Source organism: Poecile atricapillus, chromosome 4 (genome assembly GCF_030490865.1).
Source record: "Poecile atricapillus isolate bPoeAtr1 chromosome 4, bPoeAtr1.hap1, whole genome shotgun sequence".
NCBI lineage: Eukaryota > Metazoa > Chordata > Aves > Passeriformes > Paridae > Poecile > Poecile atricapillus.
The window spans coordinates 33,138,517-33,160,614 of NC_081252.1; the positions used below are offsets into that span (position 1 = coordinate 33,138,517).

Genomic DNA, 22,098 nt, shown 5'->3' on the forward strand with positions numbered 1-22,098 from the left:
CTGTCCTGGATCTTCTTCTTGTGATCATACCTTTTGAAAATGCACTAATTTTAAGCCAAAGGTTACTTCAGAGGGAAAAAAAAATCAAATACAGATTATCTGGATCAACTCTAATAACAAAAATCATAACTTTGGTAGTTAGCATGAATTTCAGCTAAAATGTTCTATTATCACTGCATGCTGTATTTCTATCACATGAATTTCTTCCAAAGTATTTTTTTCTGCATCAGTGACAGTACAGTAATTCTCGTTGTTAATATCCTGTTCTTTCTAGCATTCTTGAAAATTATTTGCTTTTTTGTTCTACATAGATTTCCTGTTCTTTAACAATTTTTTAACTGGTCTTTTGCAATTACTGGCATCTGGCTTAATTCACTGCTATCAAATCCATCTTTTTCACTTCATAGCTGACGTTCATTTCTACAGTTTTCTTTTTTTCTTATTTCATCCAATGTGCTCATATTTTAAGAAATCATCCTGTTAAAGCAGTAAGAACACAGAATCCTTATTTTGGGCTTTGCATCTGTCAAGGGAATTATTTAGTCATGTTCATTTGCACAAACCAACCTTTAGGGTTTCTTTATTTTATTAATTCTTCAGCATCAGTAAGCATGAGGGCTGATACAGCACGCTTCCATCTTTCAGACACGATTTCTGGCTCTCTTAAAGGTTTGGGGTAAATGGCCACTAGGATTTGTAATTACTTTCAAAAAATTACTGAACAGCAACTGTTGAGTCATGCCACTGTGCTTAATTTGATATATTTAAGGGAATGTTTTGCTTTTGGGAGCGTGGTATGTACAAAGAAAGTATTTTCATTTGTGTTTAAGATGCCCTTTTCAATTAAAATAGATGCACATTTCATTATGGGATCCTTCATTAGGCAGTTTGTTGTAGGGAAGCCGACAGCAGCAGGGTGAGGCTGCCTATGGCTCTTAATTTTATTCTTGCCCACAGTAGGATTAACAGTCCCTTCAAGGATCTTCTGGGCATGCAATGACAAATGCTGAATACATTCAGCTTCCACATTATGAAGTGGATACCTTTTACAGCTTAAACATGTTATCCTCAGCAGCTGTCCTGTTGTTATCTATACCATTAAAATCAAGTTAAGTGCACACAATACCAGTCTAAAAGGCAAAAGTACTGTTTCCCCAAGGCCTTTTCTACATCCTTGGTCGGTCAGTCACCTCAAAAAAAAAACCTGTGGGCTGAGCAGCTGTGATGTTCTAACATGACTGAAATGCTCAGTACTGTCTTTTTGATTGCACATATTGTTTTGCTCCTCTAAGCCAGAATTAAATTATTGAAGCTTATTAAATTCCTGCCTGAGCTGGATCTAATTTAATAGGAAATATTTAAACCTAAAGCAAGTTAATTTTTTTTTTTTTCTTGTGGCTCAGCGATATAGTGGCTTGGAAAGAAAAACAAACTCTGTATTTGAAATCTGAGCCAGTAAAATGAACACTCCATTGCAAAAACTTGAAAACAATAGAAAGAACACTAGAAGACAAGTGAAAAAAGGAGATCCAGAGGGGTAAGTGCAGCCTAAGTTAAGCTTTAAGGAAGATAAAGTAATGTTTCTGTCCAAATTCTTTAGAATCCATGTCACAAACGACTCCACAAGAATAGCAGAATTGCCAAGAGAACAGGGATATATGCCAGTGGTAACATGAGCAGCATTGCAATTTCACATCAAGGTGACTTTTTTGAACTGGAGCAGTTTCTGTGTGGGAAAAGGCAACCCACATGTTTATCCAGTACAACCTCCAATTCCTGCCCCAGAGGCACCAAAGGCCACCCTGCAGTGTGGTCTGATGGCACAGCAGCATTTCTGCTGTGCCACTGCTCTACCTGAGGCTCATTCCCCAAGGAATCCAGCAGAGCAGCCACCTTACCTTGCCTGTCACTGCTGACCACACTTTGAGCGTGTTGTCGTCGGAGCCGCTCACGATGCGGTTCCCACAGAACTGCAGGCATGTGATCACATGGTCATCGTGGCCCTTGAGCACCTGGCAACCAAAAAACACAAAAGCAACGGTCACAATTTAATGCAGAAGATTAGAGAGAAGCAGGAGAAACAAAGTGCTCTTCTGATTCATAAATTACAAAATGCTAGAGTTGCTTCAGTAATAATAAGGCTCCTTAATCCCGTGTGTCAAGTCTAATTTACCGCCAGCTGGGACCAAAGAAGGTGTTTCCCTCCTTCCATGGAGTGATGCTGCATTGCTTAGCAGGAACACTACAGTTACTGCAAGCCTCCTAAAAGTACCAGGAAAAATCACTAACAAAAGCTGAATTAGTAACTGAACACTGCTCTATTCCTCTGCAGTTATTCCATCTCTTTATTTTTCAGTTGAGTTACTGTTCCCTTTTGTTCCAATCTTGACTAAAAAGGATGGGCTGATTATTTGCTGAGTATTGTATTCCAGTGGTCAAGGCTGACCACATCTATTTTTTTCCCCTTACCAGCCAAGCATTGTATTGTGTTAAATGCCAGGCAGCACCAAAGAAAAAAAATAGAAAACCATCAATTCAGTTAAATACACACAAAAGCAACAATTCCATGTGCTGGTAATGTGGACTGGAATGCTGCTTTATAGAGGTGGGATTTTTTTCAATGCTTGATTTTTGAAAAACTGTAATTCTGTATATCTTATTGCAATATGGAAAAAAAAAATCCTTAGTAGAATACATAGGAAGAAGAATTTTTTATTTAAAATATCCAAACATTTTTCAAGATGTTCATTGAAATGAAATGGCATTTAGATAATGCCAGAGGCTGTAATTTTAATAATAATTCCAAGATAACTTGATGTGGCATATCTAGGCAAGAAATACAGAACTGTTGCCAGAGATGTACATAAGTCACGGCCCAATAAACAGCAGGATATAGCCATAGGTTTTCCATGGGAATTCTTTTATTCTTATTTAATGTTGTTATTTTTATTAAGAAAAGAGGTAAATGGCCTTAAAATCTTAAAAAGCCATGAATGTGGGTTTTCTTCACATTTTTGGCTGCTTGTTCATTATCAGGTTTGATTAGAGAGTTGCTATTTTATTTACAAAAGGTTTGAAATACTGCTTCTTATCAGAAAGGATGTAATGATAAATATCAGTGTCATTAAAATAATTTTAGCATTTAGAAAACCCCACTAAAATCTTAACACAGAATAAAGTTTTGTCTTGTGCTGCTCAATTTAGAAGAATATATTTAAAAATAAAGCATGAATTGATCACAGAACAGTTGTAGAGTATTTTTATGTTGCAACATGACCAGCTCTACCAATACGTACATATACACTGACATATATAGAATATATGTGTCTGTATGTTTAAATATAAGAATTTCTAATCAAGTTTTCATGATTACCTGTCTCAAAGAGACTGGCTTATTTATTAGAATTCACAAAATTGTACAGAAATTCTTAGAAGAGCAGTGAAAGGATTCTGCAGTATGAAGCATAACACACTGCCAAAATGGTGGCTGGAATATAATTTAAAGCCAGGGTAAGCTAAAACACAAAGTATTTCTTTCTGTAGCAATTCACTGCTTTTTGTGCATGGATAGTCTTGTTTGTCCAAAGGAAAGAACCCGAGCCACGAGCTGATCCTGCTTTGTTCACGGCCCCGTGCACAGAGCTCAGAACCTCACCTTGGGCGATTTCAGTTCTCCCCGCCGCCAGTTGGTATCAATCCTGTGCTGTCTGATGTAGGCGCTTTTCCACGGACTGTGTATAAAGCCTGGTTTTATTACTTTCCTCCTCTTGATATGTAATGGTTCATCAATCCCTAAAATGGAATTTTAAAAAAGGGGGGAGGGGAAGAGATGAGGCCACCCCACAGGAAACACCTTCCCTCCCAAACCTTTACTGTGACCCCTGATATTAAAATACAGCAGAAACGTAACAACCTCCTGCATGCCAACATTTCTGTGTCAGTGAAACCACCCTGCTCCTCAGAGATTTATTCTCTGTCTGTCCTTGTCAGTTCAGCATAATCATTACCATAATCACAACTGAAAATGCTCTAGTTCATCATTCCTTGCTGGCAACCTCCAAGCTTGGGTTTGGGTCTCCCTTTCTGAGGCAATGCAGCAGAACATTGCCTTTTACAAACAGGTATTGTCCAAAACACCTCCTTAACCACTTATATGCTTATTCTGGAACAGTTCAAGAAGTCAACCTTTCTGTCCATGGCTCTCCACTCTGGTCACCTATCTTCATTACCTTTAAGCTCATTGTGACTCCTGGTATTAGTGAGCTTTTAATTACTTTCTTGATCTGAAAGGCTGAGTGCTTTTGGCATTGTCCTCTCTTGGCTGGAATTTAAGTATAGCTATGGCCTTTCTGACTTGACACTTAAGCAGTAGTGCTTTGTTTTAGCCTTGCTACTACAGATACAGCTCTTTTTGCAATTCTCTCACCCTACTCTCTTTTCTATGCAGCTCCTCTCTCCACTGCATTTCATTACGGGCAGGAGTCTTGTCTCTTGCCAGTATGTGGATTTCACTCTTCTGCCTTTAGCCCCATCTCTGCCTGCAATATTGAATTAGGGGCTCCTTCATGTTACTGAGCAGCTCACTGAGGCTAAGCAGGCTGCAATACTGGCCTGCTTGCCTGTGCTCTCCTGCCTGGATGTATTTATTCTTGTAAGCTCACAAATGTAAGCTCATTCACCTCTCAACCTCCTCCTTTTTTCTCACTCTGTCCTTTTAATGCATTTTCACTGAAATTTTTAAGAGGAGAATCTTTAGAGAAAATTTTGGAGGTCAGGCTCCTGCTTTCCATCACAAAAGAAAACAAATTAGTTTAGGTGTCCTCACAAATAGCCAGCTACAATTGACATTGTTATGTTTTTTGAAGCCTTTGCATCAACACCTCACAAGTCCTTGTCTCCATACTCCAAGGCAGTCTGGACAGGTCCTGTGTCCAAGATGAGACTGCTCTGGGATCACATGTATGTGCTCTTCTACCCCGCCTACCCCAGCCCAAACAGACTCCTTGTTCCTATAATTCTCCTTAAAAATAAAAGTTTACATTCTCGGTGTGCACATGACTACTTTCATGGGAGCCTTTTTTTGCCCATTGGTATCAGTGCTGGAGCACCATATCTTCTTGAACTGGCATGAGTAGGACAATATCCATGTGGCTAATGGACTGTGTGTCCCTCTCCAGGCAAACCTTTTAGCACCTTCTCCCAATACCGTGTGCCATCTCTGCCTTAATTACCCTACAAGTAATGTGAAATTACAGCAGCCCTTCTACCAACCACTGCAACAGTTTTTCCTCCATGTTACTGCCAGCCTATACTTATCATTTTTACACCTCAGCTGTTATTTCTTTGGGTTGCATTTTGAATAAACATAATCCTCAAAAAGCAAACCCAACTATATCCTAAAAACATGCAACTGGTATACTTTATAAATAAGATATCCAAGCCTAAACTCTAGTATTCCATGGATTATTTCTATTTCCTGCTTTCAACAGAGATACATACCATGTAGCTCAGAGCGTAACTAGCACTAAATCTAAAGTCACACAAATTGTCTTCGTAAAACTTTAAGCTTATTATGCAAATGAACTGCATTTTTTATGATGGCAACAGTTCGACCATTATATCCATCCTTTTGCTCAGCCTTACCCTCCTCTTTGCATTTCTCTCTCCAGAGAAGATTATCTTCAGCCAGAATTCTCCAGTAACGACATGTCTGGGCTGCCTGCAGAAGGTCCCTGGGTTCCAGGAATGACAGCACATACAGTGCCAGCTGTAAAAAATAAGAAGAAAGTGTATCTTCTGCACTGCTTTTGAAGAGAAAAGTGAAATAACTCCATTTACTATCACACATCAGGGGCTGAAATACAGAAAATTGGAACGATAAATTATTAAACAATCTCTGAAACTTAACAGACTCCAGTTTATTCCTGTGGGCATGTGGAAATATAACAATCATCATAAGTAACTAAATCCTTACAGATCATATCACAAAATGATTCTCGCATTTGCAAGAAAATAGATGTCAGCTGAAATAATTATTGTATTTCTTAAAAAAAGCCACATTACTTTGAATCATTAGAAGAATTATTACCAAAGTAATTATGTCAATGTTATTTTAGCTAACAATTGCACCAAAAGTTATTTTGAGAGTTGAACTAAGAAGTACAGCGCTCACCATGTGAGCAAATAGGGATGTACATTGTGATGAGTAATGTCACCCAGAAAGCCCAAACACAGAACAAGTAAATGCCACATTCCCCAGAGCTCAGAACCACTCTGCAGCCAAAGGAAAGGCAGTGTAAGTACTACTCATTTTCTGATGAGAATTCAAACATGCTCCTGGGTGTTACAAGGAGCTTTATGGATGGGATGCAGTAGGATCAAGACATGTGACTTTAGTACAGCTTGTTACCAAAACCACAGGGCAAATCCAAATGAGCACCAGGAAGTAAATAGAAGATGTGCTTTTCCACATGACAAAACTAAAGTTTATTGGGAAAAATTCAGACCTTGTCTGACTGACCTAAGCCATATAGTGACCATGATAAAGCCCCCAAGATCTCTACATCTTCATGAAGCCTTAAACAGAGACATATAAATCACAATCCAAAATACAAGGACAGCTATCATTAAGGGTGTGATGACCAAGTGTGGCTTTTCTACTTGACAGCAACAATGCAACTCCCTAGTAATGGAAAATAAGTGTAAGATGCAAGAAAGTCACAGGAAATGCACAGAGTCCCTACAAACTCTGCAGAAAGAACAATATTGATAAACATTAATGCAGAGAGCTACTAATATGCTGACACGGTGGGGTCTTTGTAATTAACAGGATGCAGAAGCTGTCAAGGAAAACAGATCACCCACTTTTACTTCTGTTTGCCATGTATTTTGTTTAGGATTTGCAATTTAATTTTTAGCTGAAGTTATGAGATAGGTAGACTAAATAGATTAGATAGATAGATAGATAGATAGATAGATAGATAGATAGATAGATAGATAAATAGACAGCTATAAACAGAATCTGCCCTTTAAAACAGCAAAGACTGACATTTACTAAGGAAGTCATAACTGCAGGCTGTTGACCTCAGCAATTTTTGACTATTATTTTGTAAGAAACATTTTGTTTCAGTAATCTAGACAAGGCAGTGACTGAGAAGGAAATAAAAATTCAGCACATCACAACTGTTTGAATTTTAGTTGCATACACATGTTGTTTGCAAGTCATCACTTGCAGCTCATGGGGAGCACACAGGTTTCCACATTTGAGGAGGTGCCCTAACTGATGTGTTAGATCCTGTAGGCACCCCAGGCCACAAATCTGAAGAACCACCTTCTCTCCTTACTCAGGGAGTCAGCATTTGGGATCTGGTGTAAAGTACTTTATTGGAGGAGCTGTACTTGTCCTTCTAGACTTTCTGTCTTCATTCCTGGTACATGAAATTATTGAAGAAGTGTTGTTTCCTAACACACATCACATAGACCTGCATGTGACAAAATGCAAACATGACACAGACCCTTTCCATCTTTTGCTGAATATTCCTCAGTTGACAGCAGTTTGTATAAATATTACTTGTCCTATCTATACAGACACGGACATTTGCTAAGCTGGTGTTAATTAAACCTATGAGCCAACTGATTCTAAACCAGGTTAAATATGGGTAACATTTATTTTAGACTACATTTATCTAAACAGTCATCAATGGTCAACACAGCTCACAGCTGACTTTAGGATTAGCAGTGGATAAAAGATGACATCCCTTTGTCTCAGCTCATGCATCTAGTTATAAGAAAATTTCAGGTAGCAAAGATCTGACCTTCGACTGAACTGGATTTAGGACTACTCTCTGTTGAAGTGTTAAAAATACCCAACAGTGAACAATCCCTTGCCTTTTTCTTCACTTACACACACAGAACCAACAACATTTCTATGGCTTATTTCAGCAAAGTTCTTTATCTATTGGTTTCTCAACCTGATTTTCATAAATAAGTAATTTGAATAATTATTTCTAAAGTCTCAGCCAGAAAATGAGAGTATTTGTTTCATATTAACTGTTTGACTGCCATTTTCCCAGGAGGAAAACAAACATTTCCATGGTTATTTGGCTTTTAAGTTACTGTCTTTGCATTGCGGACAATGGTTTTGAAGCAAAGCCCTCCTGTCCACATCATCTTCCTGCTCTGGTTTGGTAATAAAATCAGTGCATTGCATCCAACAGCACTGGAGATAACCACAGACATTAATGCAGAGCGACAGCCCAAGGGAGCGTGCTTTCACAGGATGCTGGCTTCACTGGGGAAGCCTCTTCATGGAATTACTGACCCCAACAACTCGCTCGTGCCCCCACAGCTCAGAGCGTCACCCCCCACTGCAGCCCTGCTGAGGAGATCTGGGTGAGGGAACAGCAGAGGAGATGGTGGAGTCAGCTCAATGGCTTTTTTTAACTCTGGTAATTTTGGTGACAGTGACTCAGGGTTAGGAAGAAAAAATTATCCAAGCCAACTTCACTGGTGCAGTCAGGCTGTCATGAAGCTACACATTACAATACTCTGGTTTCAAGAGGCAGGAAACCCACTAGAAATAAATAAATTAAACATCAGTAGTTTACAGGGGAGTGAAGAAACCTAGGTGAGGTAGTTTTACTGCTAAGTACTGTATTTTTTCTGTGGAGAAATTGTGAAAACTGAAATTATAATATGATCTTCAGTTACATGGTAACTAGATCACTGGCTGCACTTCAATGAGTATTGCCACCAAATCATGCAAAGAGAACTGATCTCTTGAGTTACTGTTACCAATTCTCTGTTAAATTTCCAGACTGAATAGATGCAGAAGTGGCATCTATCTGTCTCTTCAAAATACAAAGTCTTGTTGCCTTCCTCTGCCTCTGATGCTTTGGGCAGCTTCTCTAGAAATATGGCAAACATGCAAAGGTGCTGCAGAACTCTTCTCCTCTCCCAATGTCCTCTCCACTCCCTGAGAAGGCTGCTGCAGGAATTACTCCTCTAAACAGTAACCTCATGTCCTGTGTACTAAGTTAATACTTGCTGCATAAATTGATTCCAACCCTTGCAAGTGCCAGCCAGCAAGGGAAGGCTGTGACACTTCCAGACTTGTGAAGATACGACAGTGTAGTAAAAGAAAGAAGGGTTTTGTACATGCAAGTATTCAAAAATAGGATATATGCCAGAAAAGCGTGTCAAAGAACAGAGACATGAAACAGTCTCCAGGTAATAAAACCATGTCAAACATAGCAACCAAATACAAACACCAGAATAACTTAAAAGAATTTGCTTTGCAAAGTGTTAGGAACTGACACCTAACTCCCTAAAATCAATCAAGGTGAGAAGTATTTAAAAGTCAACTAAAATACATTTATTCAATAACTGCAGCAAATTGGGTTTATAACCTTGCATATCCACCCTCATGTTCTAGTTGTGATGACATCACAAATTACTCTTGTGTGGACGGCATTTAGTTATACACACCGAAATCTAAATCTCAGTTTCTCTTTAACTGGATACAACATGATCTGATTTTCAGTGATGGATTTACTGTAAGATGTCTGCTTAATTACAGTTTGGCTTAATCCTTAGTAAGAAGTGCTTTTCTGGGTTTGATTTTGGTTTATTTCGTAGAGATTTTAGGGTTTCATTTGTCTAAAGTAAAATCAAAAATAACATTAACTAAACACTCACCGCTTACAGCATTAAAAATAATGCTTACACTCACAGAATAATGTGCAGAGAGATCTTACATCCAGAGGAATTTTTTTGTGTGTGTATGCCCTAACAGAATTAGTTTCCAAAAAAAAGCACAATTGGCCCAATTAAGATAGATATTTTTAGAGCTATTGGGATTTTGTTTAAAGGGGTCATCTGTATTTCCAAGTATCTAAATGCTATCAAGAGATAGAGATATATCAACCTAAAATTACAGTAGCCATGCTATGGCAGTGTTCCAAACTGTGAACCTCTAACATGAGTTTACATCACCACGTTGGCAAAATTAGCACAGAAGTTTTCTAAAGATGGCAGCCAATGCACTTCACAATCCAATATTATCCCATCATTCTCACCTCTTTTGGGAGCAAGGAAATGAAGTCTCTTTGAAACTGGGGCTCTATCACTTGCATCATGTGTTTTACTTGTGTTGGTTCACAACTATCAATGAGTTCATCTAAAGCAAGTAACTTCTCTGGTCCGCTCCAGCTCTGCAAGGGAAGAAGAAAAAGAAGCAGTGAGCTTTGTTTAACAAACTGCTTTGGTTTATATCAGTAAGTGCCACTGCTGTGCCAATAAGGCAAAATTAAGTTTCCCCATCAAACTATATACAAGCATATAAAAAGCCAGGAGATAAATGCTCATGCTAATGACACAAAAATGAGGAGTTAATCAACACAAAATATTCAAAATTACTACGCTAATTCATAAGCTAAGAAAGGATTTGTTATACACACACATACAGATTGGCAATTAAATAGATAATAATATTTAGTAATAATAATTGAATTAATTAAGCTTCTTTTGAAATTGATGAAATCTACACACATGCTACAGACAACGGAGGGGTTGCAACAGAATGAACTCCCTTTCTTTATTGTGCATTCAAGTGAGACGATAGCTTTTAACCTTCATGTTTCAGCTGGTAGACCAAAAATCTTGAAATAAGAGGAAAGTAAAAAACTTTCTTGAAAAGTACATTAGCTTACTGTCTGCTCATTACTACAGTGTGTCCCTAAGTGACAATGTTGTAATTTCAGAATCCTGGCTATAAACCAATGCATATTTTGTAAGTATCAATTTACACTTGAATAAACAGGGAATTTTGATTGGCAATTTTCTTACTCCACATTTTTACTAATGGGTGCTATAAAATTTGAAGATTTTAATAAGGCACTCAATCGGGAGCACAGCAGATTAGGAGCATCATTTGTAGGGGAAAAAAATTAGTAACTTAATATACAGAGAACCTAAAAATCATGTCTGAAATTCATCTGTGCTCATCAAAGAGCTTTGATTCATTATGTGAAAACAATTTGAAGAAAAAAAAGTTTACAGGAAAAAACAACAGCTACTGCTAGCTGATTTAGCAACAGAATTAGAGCACAAATAAAGCCTTAGAGAGAAAATGAGACATCACAGTTTTTGAGAGCAGATTCACATTCCTATTCTCAAATGTCTTCTTGAGTGACATTTACAAGTAAATTAGCACATACAAATGATATTACAGTTACCATAAGAGGCTAACTGAAACTTAAAAAAAAGGGCAAGATACCTTACAATTTAGGTTTCTATATTAATCTGCCATGTGTTTCAGGACCTTTACTACTCATGCTCTAAATTTTTGTTCCCTGGATTTGACTCTGACAATTCACTCTGGTCTCCAGAACGCTACAATGTTTGTGTACTGTGCAGTTTCTGCAGAACAATAAGGCAAGTGAAGAAGAAGGTGGAATTTCTGAAAGTGAATGCAAAGCAGATAAATGCCCAGCTTTACTCAATGTAGAAAGATCACCACATTGTATCATTTCTCCCTAATTAAAACATCAAAATGTTTTAAATGTCAGTAGAAGTGTCATTTACCCAAACAATGGCCCAGGGGACTTTCAGGTGACCCGAGTCCCTTAGGGCAGTGGAGGTGGCTCTATTATGGAGCGAGCACTCTCTGGGACTGCCGTGGGAGCAGCCGTGCACAGCAGCTGCCTCACCCCACTGCCATGCCCTTGCCCTGCAGCAAATGTGTGCCAGGTACTACCCTAATGGAGGAGGAAGCTCCTGACCTGCGCCATTCCACACACTGTGGGCAACTGGTAAAATAGTTTAAGCTGGCAAGAAGACATTCCCCATCCACCTGTATGTATGCAGTGTCACCGTGGGAGATGAGGGTTTCCACATCTCATACCCAATACCTCAGAATATTAAAAAGAAACGAGATTGTCTCAGCCAAAGTTGCAGCAGTGCTGTTGTAAACAGCTTTTATTGTAAATTTCTTTCAATAGAAACATTTGCATCACAGAGCAGTTCTCCATAAATCATGCACTGAAGAACTGTTTATCTCACCAACTTTCCAACTGCTGTTTGTTTCATTAACCCACAGCTTAGCTGATGCTAGGTACAAACGTTTGCAGTCTTTAATTTCATCTGTCAGCTGTGCTTGAATTTAAGGAGAATTAAAAAAGAGGGAAAGTAATACTTGTGCTACTTCCTTATAACATAAGATTCCAAGGTCAGTCTTCCCCTAATTTATAAGCAGCTACATTTACTAAATTAGAACAACTCTACCTGAAGAGCATTGTTTGCTGCTGTGGCAAATGTTGCTAGCAGTTCCCAATGTGCTATTGATTACTAATGTCACTGTATGCTATCTTAATCTGTAACTCTCTTACACTTAGTTGGCTTTTAAAACTTAATACAGATCTGGACAGAAAAGGGAAAAGATTCAAGAATGGGAAAGAGTTGCTAATGACTAAAAGCAGAACCCTCTTTTATCTGTCCATCATCATTAGGGGATGGGTACAGGCAGCTTCCTACAGATCTTCTTAAGCAATCAACTGCTACAAAATGTTGTCTCTAGGACATTGTCCCCTCAGTCTTTCACTTAAACAAATAAACCTCCAGCTACAGCTGGTAAGGGGTCTCTGAGGGAAATGTCTGGCATGGAAAACTGGGAAGAAGCCTTGCCAGATGAACACAACTGTTTGCATTAATGAATACGAGACTAGTATCAGTTTCTGGGCCTTGTAGCTTGATCCATTTGCAAGAAAACTGCATTTAGCTCATTAGGCAGGAAGGATAAGGGGTAACTTTGTGGCTTTGATGAGAAACAACAGTGAACAAATGTTGCAAAAGAGAAAGAAAAAGTAACCGTGTGCCAAACAGTTTGCAAAGTTTCAAACCTAGTTGATGACCAGAGACTTTTGAGAAAGGTGGCCTAGAGACCAGACACCTTGGATTTCTACCAGGATTTCTTCCCTTTCAAATTGAGGATCCTTGTAAAGAATGTACTTTATCTTTAAAATACTTTTGATTAATTGTCTTCCTTCGCTTTCCTTTCAGTCTTCAAAACTAAAGTTTAATGTAAAATTAAACTAAAGCTTTTATTATGGGCAGAGGTTCCCTTAGAAAAGGTAACTCCAGGATTCATTCACATAGCCTTTGGGAAGCCAGCAGGGCTCACTGATACTGCTCTTTGAATGACTTCAGAAACCTAAAGAAACATACCCCCTCTTTCCTGACATTTCCTCAGGATTTGTCAGCCAAAGCCTTTTGACTGTTCATACCATTTCCTCATCCAGTAAAGCAGCTGCTGCAATGATAGCAGTACCTAACTGAAAACCATCCCCTCTTTTCCTCCTTTACTACTCTGGGTAAATGTCTCCCCTTGTTTACTATCAATATAAACCACATTTTTGCTGCTTCTACAACTTCCACCCCATACCTTCTGTCTGACCTGCCACCTGTTTTTTTATCATCATCATCTGTTTCTGCACCTCTCCTCTTCCATGACCTGCACTCATCTATTGCTCAGCTCTCCTCTGCTACCTTCAATTTGTACAATTACAGCTTGTAGCAATTATATCCTTTTGCTATAACAGGTATTATAAAGACAATCTATTTTAAAGAGTTTAACTTCAGGGTGCTGTTCTCCATTACTAAGTTCTGTTAATGGCGATCTGTCATTACTGAGACCTGCAGAAGGGCTCTTCTTGGAGCCTGTTTCTATCCAGCTCTTGGATCAGTTATCGAAAATCCTGCCATTCCCCAACTCGAGGGTATCTCAGTCTGGATAAAAATAGCACGTAAGCCCTGAAAGAAGCACCATCTACAGCTGTAGAGCTGAGCAGCAAGTAGTTTGTCACACCAGGAGGGACTCAGGAGCAGCTGGTGCTGAAGTCCCCTCATTGGCCCTATCAGAGTCCCAGTCCCCAGTCTGGTCCCTGGCGCCGAACATTCGCGGCACATGTGATTGGCTTTGTCTAGAGGAGATGTGACTGCCTCGGACCCTACATCCCTGCTAGAGGTTGGATAAGACTTTCTCCTGAAACCAGTTGAATTTGTATGTAACAGAACTGCCGCGAGAGCCAAACCAAAGGGAAATAAGCAGGGATGGGCAGGAGACCGGCTCTAAGTCCGCAGGACTCCTCTGAAACAAACCACTAATGGTGCTACAGCCAAGAGGGGCACGAAGCTGTAGTGCAGATCCCTCCAGAGCTGCATGCAGGGGTTGCACAGAAACTCCAACCCATGACCTCATCCCACCACAAGGCACAGAGCAGAAAATGCTGCAATGCTGGTTATGGTACAATCTTTACTGCCTGCTTCACATAACAGGTGGACTACTCAATTTCACATGTACTCATTCCTGAACATCTTTGGGATGGAGAATGGTAAGCAATTTGAATTTAGGTGACTAAGCGAACTATTTATGTTAAAAAAAAAAAAAAGGGAACGGTGCTCTTGTCAGCCAGATACAGCAAAAGCATTTTGGACACTCTCTAAACTGCTGTGAAAAAAAAATGCTTCCAGTTGTAGGTAAAGTGATAGCATTCACTAGTTATTCAATGTGATTACCCGTATTAGTGGGTATGGAACAATTTTTCAAAATCAATTTTCCATGAAAATGCCATTTTTTAATAAATTATTTAAATTAAAAAATCCAACACCCTAAGTATATGAAGTAGGAAGAATGGAGAGCTTAGTAATTTTTAAAGCAAATACCAACTCTGACTGAACTTAGCATCCAGCTGACTTTGTTACCTTATGGCAAACAATTTGGTGACTTAAAACTTCTTGTAAAGGAAGAAATTATGTAAAGACACACTTGGGCACTGGGTTTTAAAAACCCTTAGAGTGGATTTTAAAAAGACCTGAAGTCAAGAGCCACTGCAAACCAGGAAAAAATAAATAGGCCTTTAGAAAATTAAGTCATTTGAATCTAATAAAATGGCTTTCTATTCTTCTTTCCAGACTCCATTGAAATCCATATACAACTTTATTTTTAAAGGGAAAGTGCAACTACACAACTGTTTCTCCCTTCAGCATTATTTTGCTATTTTCAAAATAAAAGGCTTAGATCAACCATAAAATGTAAGAACAGGAAGTACATATAAAAAGTAAATTTAAAAAAAACCCTTAGAGGCCATCTTAAGTTTTCTTAACATTTGCAGAGTGTTCTTGATTTTATCTGAAAAGATAACACAGGAGAAGAACTGAAGGCAAACGTACAGGTGACAATCCTCAAAATAGCTAAGTATCACTGGCCACTGTCAGCTCTGTGCCAAAGAACAGTTTTACCTGAAACAGTACATATGTCCCCCTAATATGCCTCTAGAAATTTAGCTTTAAAATTACCTGGAAATATATTTTCAAATAAAATAAGAGCACTGTTAAGCTGGACTAGCAAGTACACAGTAGATGAAGAAAGCTCTCCCATTCCTGTTTCTCTAGAGGCAAAATTTTGTATTGCAAGAATGATGCTGCATGTGCCATTTAATCCTGCCCTTTGGGCAGAGCTACCTCCCCTATGAATGTGCTTTTATCATTCAGCTGTTTAAGACTTGCCCCTTTCATGAAACTCATGTGAAAAATAAGCACATAGAAAATGAGGAGGCAAGCAGATATAACACTGAGATAGAGCTCCGTGGCTCTGAAAGCTTTTCATTCAAAAGTAAGGGACTCCCTTTTGTGAATACAATAAAAACTACCAGTGACAGATGTGATCAATAAGTGCTGCTCAATGATCTCCACTTAGGAGAGAGAGGCCTCTCTCTCTCAATAGTATAGATCAACATTTAGGCATTTAGTACTTCAACTAAGTATTTTGACAAGTTGAAAGTATCTAAATATAGATGTATTAAAACATGTTTTCTGTATTACACACTGTACACATTTGTCTACATAGGCAAAATTTCATGAGTTTACAGACTGCTTAACCAAACAGCCAATAGCCTTGCTCCTACTGTCATGGGTGTCTGCACCACTCAAACACTTCAGCCTTTCCTAACCTTTTTCAAAAATATGTAACTATCACTAACTATCAGTCTTACATAAAGAGATGTTACATTTTGACAGTAACAAAATAGCTTTTGTTAGTACAAATGTTTTAACAAAATGTTAAAATACAATGCAGTATTACATTACCATATATATATATATTTATATATATATATATATATATATACACATGGTGCCGTTCAAATATGATTCTCAGGGGTTAAAAAGACATATTTCTATGAACAGTCTTAAAAAAGATACACCACAGTAATTAAATGTGAATATTTTTAAGAAATTGAATGATGTGTACAAGAATCTTAATTTCAAGCTTCCACTGGTTTGAGTAGATCATAAATGTGTAAAAATGAAGAGGAAAGAGGTTCTACATTATTATTTTAATGTTCAGAACTGACAGTGATTGAGATCAATGGTATTATGTGGCAGCATGAATCAAGGCAAAAGCACACTTCTGCCTGCAAAATTGTATGATAGATACCTGTATCTACAATATTGTTCTTTTATCTTTGCCTGTTACAGTAATTGAAACAATGCCTGTATTTGTTAGTTGCTCCTTTTGAAAATGCTTTTAGAAGGAACGGTTTATTAATCAAGATAGAAAGACATAATATTTCCATTTTTCAAATCGATGACTAAGACTCATCCCTGCTTCTTAAAAATACAGAGCAAGATGTTAAGATCTCCATGGTACAGGTTGTGGACCAGTAGCAGAAGCCCGCCCCAAACTTTGCTTGTATTAACAAACACAAAATTGGCTCAGGTGCTCTCTAACTGGTGTCCAGGCAGATTTCAGTTTCAACCTGCGCAAGTGGTCCATAGCATTGTCCTTCACATATTATCTTTTGTCCAGATAAGTAATTTTTAGGTGTTGCTGAAGGCATTTTAAAAGACACAAAAAACCTCTCCCTTCCTTCCCTCCCTTCAGCTGTGTACACATGTGCTGGCTGACATGCTCAGTACACAGAGATCAGTAAAAATACACACTGCATTTCCTTTTAATCTATTTTTGATAAACTTTTCTTTCTATTCTTAGAAGACAGCAAACTTGTGATGAATCTAGTGCTCTAACAGCACTGAAGCAAACTATGCACCAAAGCTTGCTAGTCTCAAGCAAAAATGGCTTCAGGCCGTGCAGGTAGCCCTCACACGTTGGACAGACTGCAGAAAATGTGAAAGCATTAAACGGGAAGGATTATGTTATTAAGAAACCAGTTAATGCTGTTATTTTTTGCTGAAATAGGAAACAAATATTCCTTAAAGTTGATGCCCATTTGTTATTGCAGGAGAACACGAAATCAATGGCAGAGACATTCTGGGATGTATAAGGAGGACCAACTCTACTGAAGCACACCCTTCCATAAACCATGGAGGCAGAGTTGCTGCAGATGCTTATTTCTGCAAGCATGGTTACCTGAAACATTTTCAGCCATTCCTGGAGGCCCGACGGTGGCTGCACGGATGTAATGCGGCGCCGCTGCTGCCCCTGGCCGTTGGCTGCCCGCAGGTCCCCAAACGTCGTCGGTGTGGCAGAACATGGCACCAGCCCCGTGGTACTGCCATACAAATGAAAAGTGACAGCCATATGTAAAACATCGAGGAAAAATTCACAAGAGAACCAAAAATCTAGTACATAATTATTGCAACAATTGCAACTATTACTTCAACTCTTCAGCTTTGTGCAAAAGCATTAAGGTGAAGAATTTTTCTGCTGGTCAGTCAAGAGGTCAGACTCCCACTTGGATAAATCTGCCTGCTTCTACCACTGCCGTGCTAACCCTCCAACCATGGGAGAAATAGGGATCACATTTCAAGGCTGAAAAATTATCACTCTGTTAACTGGCCTGCAAGTTGTGTGTAAAGATACAGGTTTACACATTCCTTGCCGGAGTATTTCCTTCCTTTCTGGGCTACTGCCTTCTGACTGGGGATGTAGGAAGCCAGATCTCAGAGTTCCACCTGTATGTGAAATGTGCTAGCACTGCTTCATCTCCAAACAGAAAGGAAAAAAAAAGTACCTATTTTTAGGTTTTAATATATTTTGTTGACAAAGAGCTAGTAATATCAAGCAGTTCTAGTGGCTTAGTGGTCTGGAATTGGGCTTTGAAACACTCTACACAGTCTTTTAAAGTTTGTGTGTTGATGGAATGACACAGGAATTATGTGGGGGGGGGGGGGGGTGTAAAGTGAAAAGGAGCCAAAGGTACTCTCTGAATCACAGTTTGATTTTTTCACTCGGACATGTTAAAAACCAGCTCATTCATATGGAATGGAGCTTTTAAAAGAGCTGGGATTAAGCTGCTATTGTGGGAGTCTAAAGAAATACAGCTGACTGTGTTTTCTGGTTTGGGGTTTTTTTTGTTTGGTTTGGTTGTTGTTTTTTTCAATTTTGGGTTTGGGTTTTTTTGTTTTGTTTTGTTGTTTTGGTGGTTTTTTTTACATAATGTAAAGTACTTCGTCCACAGAATATCAAAGTTATATTCCCTAGCAGGAAACATGGAACCCCAGCAGTATTTGCACAAGCATCAACACTTTAAATACAGTGTGAGACTCCAAAAAACTCTCTGCTTTTTTGTAGGATAAACCCAGCTTTTTAGTAGGCATGAGCTTAGAGGGTTTACTGATTTTTCAGTGGCTACAGGAATAGCTTTAAATGATGCAAGGCAAGTTCATTTTAATATTTACCTCATTATACTCTACAAATATTTCACTCTACTCTTCCTTATTCTGAAGGACAATCATAGCATGTCCTAACATTTACCCAAACTGGTCAAGAAAAGTAAAGACTGGTTTGAGCAGGCCTATTTTTAACTGTTCATTTTGCTGAGTAATAACAGAAACAGAAGCTGGTATGAAAATACTGTTTCAGAGATGAAGGCAGTCTTAATGGCATTTGTTTACTGACTTTATCTGTTATATGCAAACAAAGTTCATCAGCTGGTCAATTTTAGAGTGCCTGATCCTAGGGAAAATGGAAACAAGCAGGCACAAGAACTGCATCATTTACCTACATAATATTTAGATAAAACCAAATCAAAGAGCTTAAGAGAGGAGGATCAAATGTTATTTAAGGATTATTTTATGCCAATAACTACTCAAAATCCAAGCAATGTCAGTTAAAAATATTTTTAAAATAAAAATGTGATTTTACAGCTTAGTCATTCTAATCACCTGCATAGAGATTCAGCACAAGGCCTATCATTCAAGGTCCAAAATAAGGCACTTGAAATTAGCTTCTATTGGTTCTGAGCAGTATGTAGCCTTGAACTTGCCCCAGTAGAACAGTTACACTTTACTTTCTTCTGCTGCAAACTGTCTCTCAGTCAAAAACAGTTATTCAAAACAGGATCTAAAAGGTTTTTTCCTTTGACCTGAGATTAAACCACAAGATACTTGTTCGTGCTTCGTTTTTCCTCTAGGTTTTCATTCCTCTGAAACAACGAGTCAGGTCTCTGTGGAAGTTTGACAAATCCAGCAGTTCCTCTGAATCTGACAGACACACTCGATAAAAAAGCGTACTTCCTTTGTTGCTGAACTGTTTAGTCTTCTGGGAGTGCAGAGAACTCCCAGGGTGTCACCTGAAGAAATTGTGTCCAACAAGAGTCCTTCCATTAGACTGACTCAGAAATCAGAAGATACCACCTGCAGGCTTGGGGGGATGTGGAAGCTGCAACAAGTGCCTCTCAGCAACAACACATCACCTCCTCTACTCTGCTGCAGCATTTACACGTCTGAAAAGCAACCCTAGGACCTGCTGCCTAACTTTTTACTCATCACCTAATAAACTTCTTAAAGGAAGAGAAATAAACTACTTTGCAAGAGCCATCAGTGTCTGAACACTACTGTAGTGTGTTCAAAAGAAATGTAATTTCCAGAGAGCCTTGGGAGGCAAATGCAACACTCATGGGAGGGACGATGCTTATAGTGGGGGAAAAACGTAAAACAGTGTAAATTCAAACAGGATTGGAAGCAGTGTGACATCCAAGCACAATTGTTATGGCAACTACATAGTAAGAATACACTTGCAAGGCGTGCATCCACAGCCCTGCCCTGATACTGCTGCTGATGGTTAGGAGTGTTTTACCCCATGAAGCACCTGACAGGAACAGCAGCAGGTATTTGTGCTTCCTGGTACCACACAGGAGTAGCAAAGAAGTGGACCAGAACCCTCAATACTTTCACATTGTGGACAGCAAGTACGTGTGTGTTCCTGTCAAGATCAGATGGTCTGCTCTGCCTACATGAATTTCCATTCTCTCATTCCTGTTACCATAGCAAAGTGATACATTTGATCACAATTTTAATAGTCTTAGGGTTTATCGTTATGTCCCTTTTTAAAATCTGATTGACTTTATTCCCAAGAATGCTCCAGCCCTCAAAAAGTCTCTTAAGTAAATGGGCATGCTATATTTAGAATGAAACACAAACCTCAACTGAAGAAATGCAAGTCTGGCTATTTCATTAAAGCTCATCTTCAGTTCACATAATTTAAATCAGCAAAGCAATATACAAATGCTGATACCACCTCTCCTTTGCTTTACAGTGTTTAACATTAAGAGGAGCTTAATTAATCAAGCTCAGCAATTGGAAAGACAGGATATACGCAGGAATCAGGATCCAGTGATCTGTCATTGCATTTAATTACCTTGTGTATTCTGAGACTTTGCAGGGTTTCTTTCCCAGAGAGAAAGAACGGACCTCGGAGCCATGGTCCAACTTTCTCTTCATCTGCAAGGTGAGGGAAAAAGAGTAACAACACGGATTTAGTTACACAACCAACCTTACTTATGTGTACTTCTGTAAAATTAACACATTTTTACCTTCTACTTTTATACCAAATTTCAAAAAGTTGACACGCATAAAATTACTTAATGCAATGTTTTATTTTCTAAATTCAACAATATTTGATACATGTTTTATAGGGTGCATGTATACATTATTGTTCTTTTAGGGTCCAAAATCAATTGGAATTACATTATTTTAATTCCCAAATTGTGAAAAAGTGTGCAGAACTGTGTTAATTTATTTTGTGTTGGTTTATTCGCTAAACTGTTCTCTCGCTGTCCTCCCAGGAGAGGAGGGAAGAAACTAAACCAAAGCCCTGGATTCTTTGTGTTCAGGTTCATTGCTTAGTCTCTCATTGAAATGGTTAAATTTAAGTAGCCTGTCTGCATTATAAACCATATTTATTTCACACCTTAAAAAAAAAATTTAAAAATTACTGTATCTTTTCTTCTTTTACTTTTATTTTAAAGCTGTACATTGAAAAAATTTATAAAACTGCAGTAAAACTGACAGATTAACCAGTATTTTTTTCAAGAGGGGTAAGGATGAAAAACGCTACACCCCAGTCTCAAATGTCACCCGCAATTAGATATGATCAAAACCAAATAATGAGCAGGGCAGCTGCTAAAAGGGGAAGCCAGACTGCAAAAATTACCAAAGAGATGGAAACCAATGAAAGCCATATTTATCCAGGCAGACAAATAGAGATTACTTTCTACATATTTGGGTAATCTTTAACCACAGACTTTTGGACTAAATGAGACATACATGTGCCAAACGCAACTTCTGAACTTTTGTTGGTATTCCTTTTTTATTTTGAGATGTGATACACCACAGGAGTTTAGCCAGCTGAAGAATGTTTACTGCTGTTTACAACTGTGAGCTGCAAAATACATAAACTACTTGTATTACGTTTCAGACTCTAGTACAACCATTTGCTTCCTTTTTTTTCAAAATTTCATGTTTAAGATGCAGTTTAAAAGTTGGCATCTTTCTTACACAACTTTGATTTGATCTTTTTAAATGTTGTATTATAACATAGTTATTTAACCATTTATTGAATCAGTCTACCTACCTAAAACAAAACACCCCAAACCCAGCAGGATTCTCTAAAGCTTAGGGTCCATAGACTTTTGTTGTGATTTTGGTTATTTATACTTTTGAAATACCCTTATGGCTTTAGCTAAGAACAGCCACTGAAGATCTCGTGTTCTGCTTTATTAGTGCTCACACAGGAAAGCTAAGGCTTGTTTTTACAGGAACAGCTACAACACAACCAGAAGAGCTTGCCTTTTAGCTGTGTTT

At 38.4% G+C, this 22,098-nt stretch overlaps 1 protein-coding gene across 4 annotated transcripts in view; it reads right to left on the reverse strand.

The window, feature by feature from the left end:
• FBXW7 (F-box and WD repeat domain containing 7) overlaps window positions 1–22,098 on the reverse strand; it is a 176,497-nt gene that overhangs the window by 9,943 nt on the left and 144,456 nt on the right. For all 4 annotated transcript variants that reach the window (XM_058838234.1, XM_058838236.1, XM_058838235.1 and 1 more), the window contains 6 exons: window positions 20,654–20,736; window positions 17,423–17,564; window positions 10,077–10,211; window positions 5,644–5,767; window positions 3,656–3,792; window positions 1,899–2,012 (listed from right to left, as the gene is read on the reverse strand). In XM_058838234.1, coding sequence (XP_058694217.1) covers window positions 1,899–2,012; window positions 3,656–3,792; window positions 5,644–5,767; window positions 10,077–10,211; window positions 17,423–17,564; window positions 20,654–20,736 — 735 coding nt within the window. The remainder of the gene's footprint in view (window positions 1–1,898; window positions 2,013–3,655; window positions 3,793–5,643; window positions 5,768–10,076; window positions 10,212–17,422; window positions 17,565–20,653; window positions 20,737–22,098) is intronic.